Source organism: Anarrhichthys ocellatus, unplaced genomic scaffold (genome assembly GCF_004355925.1).
Source record: "Anarrhichthys ocellatus isolate YVR2014 unplaced genomic scaffold, GSC_Weel_1.0 scaffold45, whole genome shotgun sequence".
Lineage (NCBI taxonomy): Eukaryota > Metazoa > Chordata > Actinopteri > Perciformes > Anarhichadidae > Anarrhichthys > Anarrhichthys ocellatus.
The window spans coordinates 2,123,468-2,135,541 of NW_022280075.1; the positions used below are offsets into that span (position 1 = coordinate 2,123,468).

General features: G+C 43.7%; 1 protein-coding gene across 1 annotated transcript in view; it reads right to left on the bottom strand.

Moving 5' to 3' along the window:
• Positions 1-78: 78 nt before the first annotated feature.
• tlcd3a (TLC domain containing 3A) overlaps positions 79-12,074 on the bottom strand; it is a 19,759-nt gene continuing 7,763 nt past the window's right edge. The window contains exons 3-5 of the mRNA XM_031868965.1: positions 10,326-10,545; positions 5,426-5,521; positions 79-3,566 (exon numbers count right to left, since the gene is read on the bottom strand). Coding sequence (XP_031724825.1) covers positions 3,261-3,566; positions 5,426-5,521; positions 10,326-10,545 — 622 coding nt within the window. The 3' untranslated portion in view covers positions 79-3,260. The remainder of the gene's footprint in view (positions 3,567-5,425; positions 5,522-10,325; positions 10,546-12,074) is intronic.

The following is a 12,074-nucleotide window of genomic DNA, read 5'->3' on the forward strand; positions in this document are numbered from 1 at the left end:
CTGGGCCGCAGCCAAACGGGACGAACAAGCCCATCATTCAGCAGCTCGGCTCCCCTTACGCCCCCCCCCCCCCCAATCATGCTGCCTGCCAGCAAACAGGCTGTCAGTCTATACAGACAAGACGACTCATCGCCTTTTCTCCCAAACAACGCCGGTGCTGCTGCTGCTTCCCACCGGACATGGGATACCCAATGTTTTTCAAACCACAGCGCAGAGCAACAAGATCCTCCACACGATGATCTTCTTTGAAGCGAGACTATGTAACTTATGAAAGAAGGAAACAATAGAAAAGTTAAACCTCACCCTCACTCAACTCATCAAGGGGATTTGCCTCTAACGGGCTCGGCCGTCTGGTGGGACCAGTGGCTGTATGGTGGTTGCTGTTAGGTAATGTCACAAACTGTTCCATAGACATAGTCGTGTAAACTGACATGACTGAGTCAGTTGTGCGTCCTGTCTCTACGTGTACCAGTGTCACTACATGTCAGCATTCACGATGATCCCACACTGGACTCACAGTAGCAATCGGCTCGCTTTAACTTTTAACCAAACTGGCGATCATGACACAAGAGCATCTGAGGAAGAGACGTGTGGAAACATTAAAAAAAACCAAAAAAAACAAAACAGATGTGGATAAAAGGTAAAGCCGTTTGCTGCCTCTTAAAAATGCAGCTGCCTGCCTTGCAGTCATTTTATCATCAAAACCTGTAGAGCTCGTTAGCCGTGTCAGTTCTATTTTCCAACGATTTTCTTATTAGTTGCATGCAAACTTTTTTTTTTTTTTTCAGATAAAGAGAGGAGCCCCATCAGGTCAGTGTCCAAACGAGAGAACTCAACATGTCTGTCAACTGAGCTGCAGTTGTAAACGTGTCGGTGTATGCTACAAAAACCCTTACTTATGATCAATATACACTTGTTTTTCTTTTCAGCATTACATGAATTTAAATGAATCACAACACCACTAAAGGTCAATTTAAAAAGACAAGCAAAAAATGCAACAGGAGACCATGACCTGTAGTGTGTAGTCCCAGTAGAAATGTACAGCAGAAATAAAATGGATGGTCCCCAAATAAACAACAAACTGAGGCGTGGGTCAATCCTAAAGGACTTGACATTAGTGTTGTCTACATGCACCGCAGCCTCTTCTTGCATAGATTGAATTTGCAGGACATAAAAAAGGCCATAAACCCACTCTTAAATCAGTTAGTCCACTATGAAGCTTGAATGACCCAAGAATATTTAGAGTTAAATTAACCTCAAGAAAAGAATACCTTCTATTTAATCTTTGATATGAAGAAAGAATATCCCCAAGCATGTGATGTTCTCTAATAAATGCCTTTAAGATTTAATGTCTTTATGCAACTGTGAATACAGCAACGACAAAGATTGCTTTGCATGATTAAAAAAAAAAGAAAAGAAAAAGGTCCTATCAGGTCTAATCACGATGTTATAGATATATGTTAAGTTTTAAAACTAGTTTTTGATTTCGTGATGAAACTAAAACTTGATGTAGATCTCTAAAAACATTCAGTATATACAGCCCTGTGCGAAGTACACAAGTGCATATAGATCTGTAGAGCCTCTGGGGAACTAAACAGTTGACATGTTAAGGATAAACAGGAACAATCACTTCCTGATATCCGTCTTTCCTTTCTTTTTGTGGCTGATCGCTCATAGACTTCAATCCTCTGTTTAAGTTTGCCCCGGCGAGCCTCTGCTCACCTTATTGCTCCGTCCTTGGCCCTGAGTTCATCCCACATTAGGCATCACCACGCCCCCCACCCACCCCCCACTCCCAAAAAAAAAATATCCCAACATCCTCAACATCTGACCATGAGTCATGCTGCCCTACATCGGCTCTGGCTGCCAGCGTTTCAGTGTCAGATAGAGATCGTGGATTCAAAAGATGAATCTCTCACCAACCCAGCTAACCCTCACACATGCAAATGATATAAACCTGGCAGAAATTAAAATCCTTGCAATTGATATTTTTTTTTAATCTCATCCCATCATCGCGTTACATTGTTTGTTTTTTTTTAGACATCGAGAGCAGCCTGGTCAGTATGTTTTATGTTTTCTTCCAAAGGAGATTCACTTGAGGTCTTGACTGAACTTTGTCGTATCATCCTAAAAAAGAAGAAATCCAGCACGGACTTGTTTAATGCCATGCATATCATGAAAAATGAAACTTTGTGAAAAATGAAGAATGGTTTCCACAACTGAGGTAATCCCTTTGTTGGTGCCACCATTCTCCAACTCCGACGTCGGAGATTATTGCCGAACCGAATTCCTGAAAAGCTTTCCTAAAATGGAAGTGGAAGTATTCCCAAGAACACGAGTGCAGCATTAAACCCAGGGGGGTACACACCATGCATACAGAGCTAGCACCCTGCTGTGTTGGGGAGGGGGGGGGGTGGCTTCTGGAAAATAAGTGAGCCACGGACGTAAATGTGGGGGAAATGGGATCGATGCCACTGTAACATGCTCTATGGGACGCTACAAAGAAAAATGATAAGTGAAAAGTCACATTAACGGGGGGTGTTAGCTGTTTCTAGCTCTCAAAAGTGAATGAGGTGACATGTATTTGCCTGCCAATACTGCCTGAATATGCATCCCCTACCCGCAGCCATTCCTAACCTTTCCCGTCGGTGTGATCAGTGGATGGATGGGCAAAGGAAACGCAACTGTCCAGCAAAAAAAGAATCATTCCAATAAATACAACCTGTCGTAGCAGCCACTCACACAAACACTGTAACAGACCTTCAAAGTCAGCAGAGGCTGTAAACACAGTAGGAGTAAGGGAAAGGATAATGTCTCTCTCTCTCTCTCTCATGGAAGCTTCTTCTTCGCTTTCTTTTTTACTCCACGGATTCTCTCTCAGTGAAGCAAAAACGACCCTTTCTTCAATGTTGTAAATGTTGACAGACGCAGTGTGTAGCACTTCAACAAGATCCAGGCAAGAGCCAAAATCCCCCCCCTGCCCCCCCCAAAAAATAAAAAGCAAATCATCAAACTTCAGTAGTAGAGCTGTATCGGTGGAGAGGTCCACTTTAGGCTGCAGATTTTTGTAACGGAGGATTTTTAAAGTGTGCGAAAAAAAAAAATGCCCAGGAGTTGTTGGACAAGAGCAGGCAGTCCTGGTGTACTACAGTACAATGGTGGGGTTTGAAATGTGTTAAGTCAAACTAATGCCTTTTGCAGAAGTAGTTGCGTTAGTAGCTGAGTGTGCGGCTTGAGCGGGCAAAAACGTGAACCGGATATCAATCATCCTTAGAATTGTCAGTGACGGTGGCCGCGGGAGGCGAGTCTGGCATGCGGCTGCGCCGGTAGAGACGGTAGCCCTTTCGGCAAAGAAGGACGAACCAGTAGACCTGCGGCGCCAGGATGCACAGGTTGCCCAGGTTGGTGGACAGCGGCAGGTGGACGGGCACGCTGTAGAGCGGGATGCCGTAGTGGCGGCCGTACACCCAGTACATGTAGGGGAAGAGGGCGATGCGGAACAGAAGGAAGGTGAGAAGTACCATACCGCCATTGGCCTTGTGCAGCCAGCATTCCTGGAGGTTGAGCTGGTGGGGGAGACAAAAAACAAAAGAGGGGAGGGACGGAACGAGGTTGTGGGGGATGAGAACACGTTAACGTGGGATTTGAAGTTATGCTATGCTAAGCTATGTTTCCCTGTGTTAATTGTTCAGGTGTCTCTTGGTTTCTGTCAAATATATGTTGTAAAACATTTTTGATGACTTATCCTGAACTCAGGGGCTTATGAATTACTTTATCCAATCAGCTGTGATTTGGGGAGACTAGCTAACCTTCCCATCACATAAAACCTTTCTGCTAGCTCGTGGGTCATAGCTAGTAGAACAGCTTTACGGGCCGGAGGTGTGCGTTTGGATCCTTCATCAATAATGGATGTTCTCTTAATTTATTAATTTTGCGATCGCCCTCCTTCTCGTGATCTAAGAACAGAGGGCGAGGAAGCCAAAATATCTACACCAATGGTTTCCAAAGAGTTCAAAAGCTGAGGAAAGATGGTCCTGGTCCCCAGAGGATGAATACTCTGGTTTTACTCGCCAGCCAATCACCGCAAGCGTTCTTAGATTCAACGTGACATCTGATTGGCCCACTGCCACAGCACCGACGACTCTTACAGTCAAGCCGAGCGCGATGTCCTTGAGTCGAGTTGGCGGTTCAGCGTGCCGGTGGTATGGCTATGCCTTGTGGTGTCTAGTAAAAATAAAATGCTGAGGTGGTGGCATTTTGCTTTCATTCACATGATGGATATCTAATTGAGTTGGAAAGAAAAGGAATGAAATTAAGTACTCCATCTAGTATCGGTATCACTTTAATAGTACCGTTATTGAGTCAGTACCAAAACCGGTACCATATGTTCCCTTTTTAAACAACACCAAGCCCTAGCTAACGCTGACAGGATGTACAGCCTGATGATATCACTAAATTGTTATTGTTTTTCGTTAGCTCATATTAACTAGATTGCATTTTAACCTCCTTATCTGCGGGAGCCTCTGGTCTACACAACAGAGATCAATCGGAACACTGGTGTTGAGAGCAGGGAAAGAGGGCCGCGGTTATAAAGACAGAGAGGAGCAGTGGAGCTTTGCTTTGCTCTTTTACTCTGCTGACACCAGATGTCAGCAAAGACCTCATCACTGGGAAACACAGTCGGGCTCCTCTATTCTTAGATTACGGCTTCACCAAAACACGCGGCCGCTGACTGTGCACGGTAAACATGTGCTCGTCAGCGAGCAGGATGTAATGCTCACTGTAAGGGTGGAACCAGTGGCGGCTTTAACTGCCGTTGATGGGTTGAGAGGCAGGGAGAGTAAACAGTGTCGTGGCTCCTTAGCTCACTGCCACTGACTGAAGTGGTTCTCTTTCTTTTTTTTGGTGAGCCGTGCACCTTAATTATTGATGGTACAGTGACAAGCTACATCCCAACTGAAATGGAGACACTCAGGTTTTTTGATGATGCAAGACACTGCACATCACCTGAGCGGGAACTAAAGAAGAAACGAGCATGAACGACTTTCTTTTGCTCGGGCAGAGACATTGATTTTAGATTCCGCTTAGTTCATATCTTTGTGATCGACGGTTTCAAATGCCACAGTTGCATCTCTATAATTTGCATTGTGGCCATAACTAAATCGGAGGTGACGGACAACAGTATCGCTGACAGCTGGTTGACAACTTTTAATTCTATTTCTTCTACATTTACATCTACTGTTACTGTTTTGGAAAGGCTCATTCTTATTGTAGAAAAATCCAACGCTTGAGGCCTGATGTGTGGTTGTATTTACTAAGCTATGGTTGTACAATCGCTGCTTATTCAGCAAATGATTGCCCAATTTGGCTGTCAGGTGTAGGACTTCCCAGTCTGTTGAGTGCACACGTGTACGCGCCGTCTCACCTGAATAAATATCTTCCCCAGGGAGACGAAGGGTGTGCTGAGCTCCGTTAGAAACAAGCAGCCGACGAAGAAATCCCCCTGATCGCTTCTGCAGAACTGAGGAACAGACAAACAAAACACACACACACACACACACACACACACACACACACACACACACACACACTTTCTGGAACAGTCCCAGTGGAAATGTGCTGAGAGAGGCTTCAAAAGACATTACCAGGCTTTAAACACACGTGTTTCTCAAGGTTGATTGTGAAAGATTTGGACTGATAGTTATAAATATAATATTCTAAATAATGTTGGTGTAATATCTGCTGAGAGAGGATGTTAGTGGGTCTGTTATAGCAGGACAGGTTGGACGAGCCTCGCTTCAATTATCAGCAGACAGCAGCACCTTGACAGACATCACTGGAACAAAGCTAAAAACAAAAGGGCTCTGCTTGCCTCTCTGGTCATTTGTTTGGGTATCTTTAATGGAAAATGACAACGGAGTGGAGCGGTGCGGTGCAAAATAATGTTCCAGGTTTAAAAGGCAACTACTGTATTTTTCAACCCTATTTTCCCATGTTTTTGTGTCTAAGTGACTAATGAGCACAACAATTTTTTGAAACTGGTCCAGTGTTGAGCAATGGCGCTACAGCCGGCAGCAATGTAATCAGTCCATTCCTTTTGTGCATCCACGTAAAGTGCTTGTTTTGGGCTCAGGTTGTTTGCATCAGTGTCTGACAACATCATGGAAGGCATCCCAGAGAAAAATAACAAAAATAATTATTTACCTTTCGCTTGAGCTGGCATTTTTGTTGTTGTGTCTGACTAAGTCTCGCTCAAGGAGAAGTCTAATCCACAGTGAAAATAGAAAATAATGTCCTTTATGTACTCCAACACAACAAACTGACCAACAGCCTGCTGTGGTACCCAGCGCTGGACAGAGAGTTTGTGTTTTACTCAGCAAACCATTTAAAAAAAAAAACATGTTTACCCCATTAGTCCGTTAGACATAAAAACAAGTGGAAAAAAGGGTCCAGGTAGAAAAATACGAAAGCTACCCTTTAATGGTAAATGTCTATAAATGTCATTTTATAAATCCTAGTTACTTGCAACATATTCAGGCCGATAACAAGAGCCAAAGTGTTGCTGGTGTATGCTGGGACGACATCCTTCATGGTGCATTTGTCACTGGTAACCACGAAAACACAAATACCTTGTAAACTTCACGTGGCTGTGTGACATTTCCCAACGTTACGAGGTGAGGAGGATCGCCTGACAACAAACACGAGGCCGGTTCACAATGGAGAACTCCACTTGTGTCCTTCAAACAAGATCACATCTCTTAAAATTGCGAGGAGAACTTTAATGTTTGTGGTGCAGAAATGCAGACTTTGGAGTGCCTGTTGAGCTCCATGCTAGAAACTCGTCAAGAAAACGTGAATATTTTTCTTTATTTTCCAAATAGTACTTTCAAAAGTCAACCAAGGTTTGGTAGTCTCTCTAGGAAGAATGATAGTACAAGTGTGTCCTGTACTCTACTCGACATACAGACGTACCGAGCATGTTTCAATCCTTAATTAGATTTAGGTGGATTCACACACCCAGAGTAAAATCCTTTACCGGATATTTGTATAACAATCTCCACGTTTCTTTTTGTACAATGCCACAACCGCAAAGGCAGATGTCGGATTCTACCACAACTTCAACGTGGCAAAAAGGAGGCGGTGCTGTCCTGTGCATAGGTAATGACTAAAGCTTTCAAATATTGACCAGCAGCACGGTGCTGAATAGTTAGAGAGGCCATCCTAAAATAGGTGAGTCGGTCTAGATGGATAAAGAGCCTAGCTCGCTGTGTGGTGATGATGAATAAAGCACGAGTGGCTCTTAGACGTGGCCTTGCCATCTGCCCACCAAAGAATGACTGCGACCACAGAGCGAAACTTTACACCACCACGAACAAACTAACTGGCTAACTGGCGTGTTACCTTTTGTCTATGGATGTCGGAGATGCTGTGAAAGGCATCATTTTAAACTTTACCCTAAACAAGAACAATCACAGGCTACATAAGGCTTCTGAAAGGACAGTTTCAGTCTTAATCCTATAATTGTAATGCTAGACATGTCTGAATGGGCTAAAACCTGACCTGAGTCAACAATAACACTTTTGATACTTTAAGCACATTTTGTTGTCCTTGTTGACAGAGGATGTCGGAGGCAAATTTGTGATTTTGGGCTATAAATTGAATTTGATAATACTTTATTTTACTTTATTCACGTAGAGTTTTGAATACAGTACTCTTACCATTTACTGAAGTAAACCACTTCTAAACTCACTCTACTTATGTACCGGTCCCCTCAACTAGTTCGCATACAGCCACCGAGAACAAAAGATGTATTTGTGGTCGCTGGCGTCTAATGCTTACCGTCTGTCCCAAGAATGTATTTAAACGGTCTACTCCATACATTTGCCTGTGTGCGAATTAGGATGCATTTACAAACATGAGAATCACGGTTAGCCACGAGCTAAAAGGTTGACAGGAACATAAAATCCATCTCATGCATCGCTGCACACCGTCCACCTGTAAAAAGATAGATGTTGATGTAACCATCATTAAACCCCCGTGTGAGTGTACAGGTTGGTACGTCTGCCTCCAGGTCTCCTCCTATGAGTGAGTAGACACGCTCAAAGAAAACCTTCACAAGGTGCCCTGATCTGATGCCCGACGGTAAACGTTAATAATGGCCGTGTTCCATTTAGGTATCCCAGTAGGCCAGGCTACAGGTGAGCATGCACAATACCTGGACCCTTAAACTGGCACACCTAAATGGAACGCAGCCATCATTTAATGTTAATAACTAAAGCAGTGTCCAAATGTCTGCTGTAAAAAAAAAAAAAAAAAAAAAAAAAAGGCCAATTGCTAATTCACACTTTTACGATAACTTCTAACATCAGAGCGACAGTATTTCTGAAATGAACCGCACAAGTTCTCCAAATATAACGCACTGAAGTGTCCTGGATCGGGCTTGCTGCATGACTCTACCATAAAGCTGACGGGCGAGGGGACAGGAGGAGGATCAGAGGGAGGGGGGGGTGAGTTTAGAGAAAAGAGAGGATGAATAATGGAGGGTAATTTGATCTCATATTGCCACTGCAAACAAGAGGGCCGGGTTTCCACTGCACCTGGCTTGCTAACCTGGGTACTACTTGGAGGGGGGGGGGGGGCTGCTGCTGTGTTACACTTTTCTGTAAACTCTTTGGCATATAAATAAACACTCTGTCGACAGTTGAAAGTTCCTGTATGAACGTATTCAAGTGTGTGGTGCGGTATTAATTGGCTTCTCTTCCGGCCAACGCTGAAATCATCAGAAGATGGAGCTTTATTATGAACTCCCTTTGCATGCTTTGCTGCTCAAACTGTGCACGCGGGTTTCCAATTTGCCGTTTCAAACCTGCCCTGCAAGTAATCCCGGTCCACAGTGCCTCTCCTTCTCCGTTACATGCTTCCTCCTTCGCCCTCGCTTAACAACCGACTGCATGTTCATCCATTCAAATCATTTATCGGACATTGAGATCTTTGCCTGGCGCCCTTTTCTTTCCTCCGACAATCCACCAACACTTGTATCACAGCAAAAAAAACAACAACCTGCACCTTTCATTCTCACTTCCTGTCTATTCTTAATGCCTCTGTCTCTTTGCAACACTTACAATGCAAGGATGTAAAAGGAAACAATAGTTATTTGTTGCCAATTGTTTTAGGAAAGTAATTACTGGTGCATTACAGTTCTTTTCCCTTTCCTGCCATTTACTACCACGAAGCCTGAACAGCAGATATTCCTTTGAACTGAGTTGTACTGTAAATGGTCCACACAGTAAATCAGTTAAGTACTCCACTCTACTGCATAAACCAGGCAACTCCATGGTTAGAATTAGACCAACACTTTAGATTCCGTCATGAAATGGATACTGGCTCATTAGTGTAATCCACGATTAACTGTTCAAACGGGGATAACGGTGGGTGCTTTCAGACAATCTTTCCTTAAAAGCATTCACAGTGTTGATGCGGATATGAAAAATAAGGTGCACCGAATAAAAAAAAAAAAAAAGAGGGAGAAGTTCAAACCCCGCCTACTTTCACGCCTCTGAATACCTGGCAAACTGCTGCATGCCGCGAGTTATTCATTGTTGGTTTAGGTAAATATGTAAAACTGGTTTTAGAAAGTTATAGAAGCGGTTTGCCAATCCAACAAGTACAAACAGTAGAAGTACTTTGGTTCATACGTACACAGAGGCCTTTCCCGTCAACCACTAGTCATTTAATTTCAACCGTTTTAGTGTCAATTGATTGTCTAAATTTCTATTTAAAGGTCAAGAATATAAAAGCTACAAGCAGCGAGTGTACTAAATGTTGTTGAGATGATCTGCACATGTGCAGTAATGCACAGTGAGATAATAGATGTTTTCTGAACCAGTTGGATTAGCATGTTTGCACACTCATGTACTTGAAAATGACTTGATTGGTGATGCATAACAGTGAGCATCAAGTCTGTTTTATTGTTGCCACTTAAGCAATCATTAGGAGATAATGCAGCTCAAAGCCAGGATTGATTTAAAAACAACGCACTGCATTACAGCACAAACTAATGACGCATTACCGGCAGTGGACAGTACTGAGAGAACACATGACTTCTCACAACTCTCTTTGATGCAATGTAGAATGTCATGAGCACCAGTAGGAGACAAATTCAGTTATCAAGACAGAAGTCGGAGAATTTGAGTAATTCATCTAGAAAAGAGAGATATCTGCAATTTATCTTGTATTGACTACTGACAACAAGGCCTCATCAATGCTGCCTCAATCTCACCCTCATGTTTCCTCACCACCCCTCCCTCCCTTCCTCCCCTCCTCACCAGTGTGACAGGCAGCAGGATAGTGAGCAGGGCGATGTGATGCAACACCAGCAGGAACTCTCTGTGGACGAAGGAGTTCACGGTCTTCAGTGAATGCCGCTTGTAGTCCTCGTGGCCTTTGACGCGGAAGCGGTGGTAGTGACTGAGGTACATGGCGAAGATGTCGTACGTCATGTAGGGCCCACCGTACCAGATGATAAAGTAGGTGGCCAGCCAGTGCCTGAGGAAGAAAAAAAAAAAACATCTTAATTCATGCTTCTGTCTCAGTTTTCTATGTATTCGCCATGTTTGCAATAGCTGAAGATCCATTGGATCAAAAAATGATTTTCTATCGTGACCAGAACCGTCTTACAAAAAGGTTAGCAGGCCAAATCCCCCATCCCAGTCATTGACGAGTTCATGATTCAGCAGTATTAGAGCAGAGTGCACACACTGAACAACCTTTAGTATCAATAAAGGTAAACACAGAAACTCATTTTAACGTTTCTGCCTCGTCTCTCTCACATAACCAAAGGCTTTAAGGCAGTCTTATGCAAGTACAGTATAATAAACAGCTCGGATGGCTGCAGCCCTCTAATGAGCAGCGGGGTTACTGTGATGGTTAATTATGTGGACAGCACAGAGTAAAGCTGCAGGGCAGAGCTGAGCTACTGACCTCTGACCTCTCACTGGGCTTTTCAGCTCTTAAGGCCAGTGAATGGAGATTAAGAGCAGTAAGGCACAACAAACCACTCGGTGGAGACGCAGGGCCACATCACTCGATTCTGTGGCATACGAACACTAAAAACTAAATATTCTTCTAAATATAAATATATGTGCGTACCAGCTACGGGTGGCAATGGTTAAATGGTTAACCAACGAGAACATGTTTAACCAGCTACACATGTCGGTATATAGGTCAATTAAGGGGCAATATTTTAATTGAAATTCAAAGGCGTTAACCAACTGAGCTGTTCAGACAGGACGCACCCTGGAGATTTCCACGCTGTCGGGCCTGGTAAGTGTGAGAAACGGCTAAATACAAAAAGCAGGCAAATTAATATTGAAAACGCTTCAATTGAGAATCGATGAGTTATCAGATCTGTACCTCTGATCCAATCAAAATATTCTAGAGACAATATGAGCCGATAACGATTGGTGGCCGATTGATCGGAGCATCCGTGACCCGATCAAAATGAAGCAGTAAAGTTGTGGCTCGGATTTGACCGATTTGACAAAAATTGTCAAAACAAGGGCCCAAGTTGTTATAAACAACCGAATGAATTACAATAATGAATTTCCCTTTAAACGTTTATTCCAACTTTTGGTGACACTGGGTACTGGTCAATTTAGCCTCTCAGTAACCATGCTAACACAAGGATGGATACCAAAATCCCCCTCGTGTTAGCATGGGACAGAATATGCTCCACACGAACACATTCAACATATGGACATGGACCCTAATTATTCAGCTGTATAAAAATCCAAACCTCGGTATTGGACGTTACTGCCACAGAGGCAATGAAGGCTAAATAAAGCGACAGATTGTGAGTATTCATGGGTCTGACCTGTGAGCATGTGTCTCTTAAGCTCCGGGCCGTGTGCACGTCACAGGACGGCAGAACTGAGCAGCGCTGTGGAGGAATTAAGCCAGCCCTGTGGGTGAGGGGGGGGATTAGCGGCCTGAAACTGGGCCTGCCCGAGTACTGCCCCTGTTTCACTCAGTAGGATTATTACGCTAGCATTAGCTTAGCATCACACTCCCTCCCC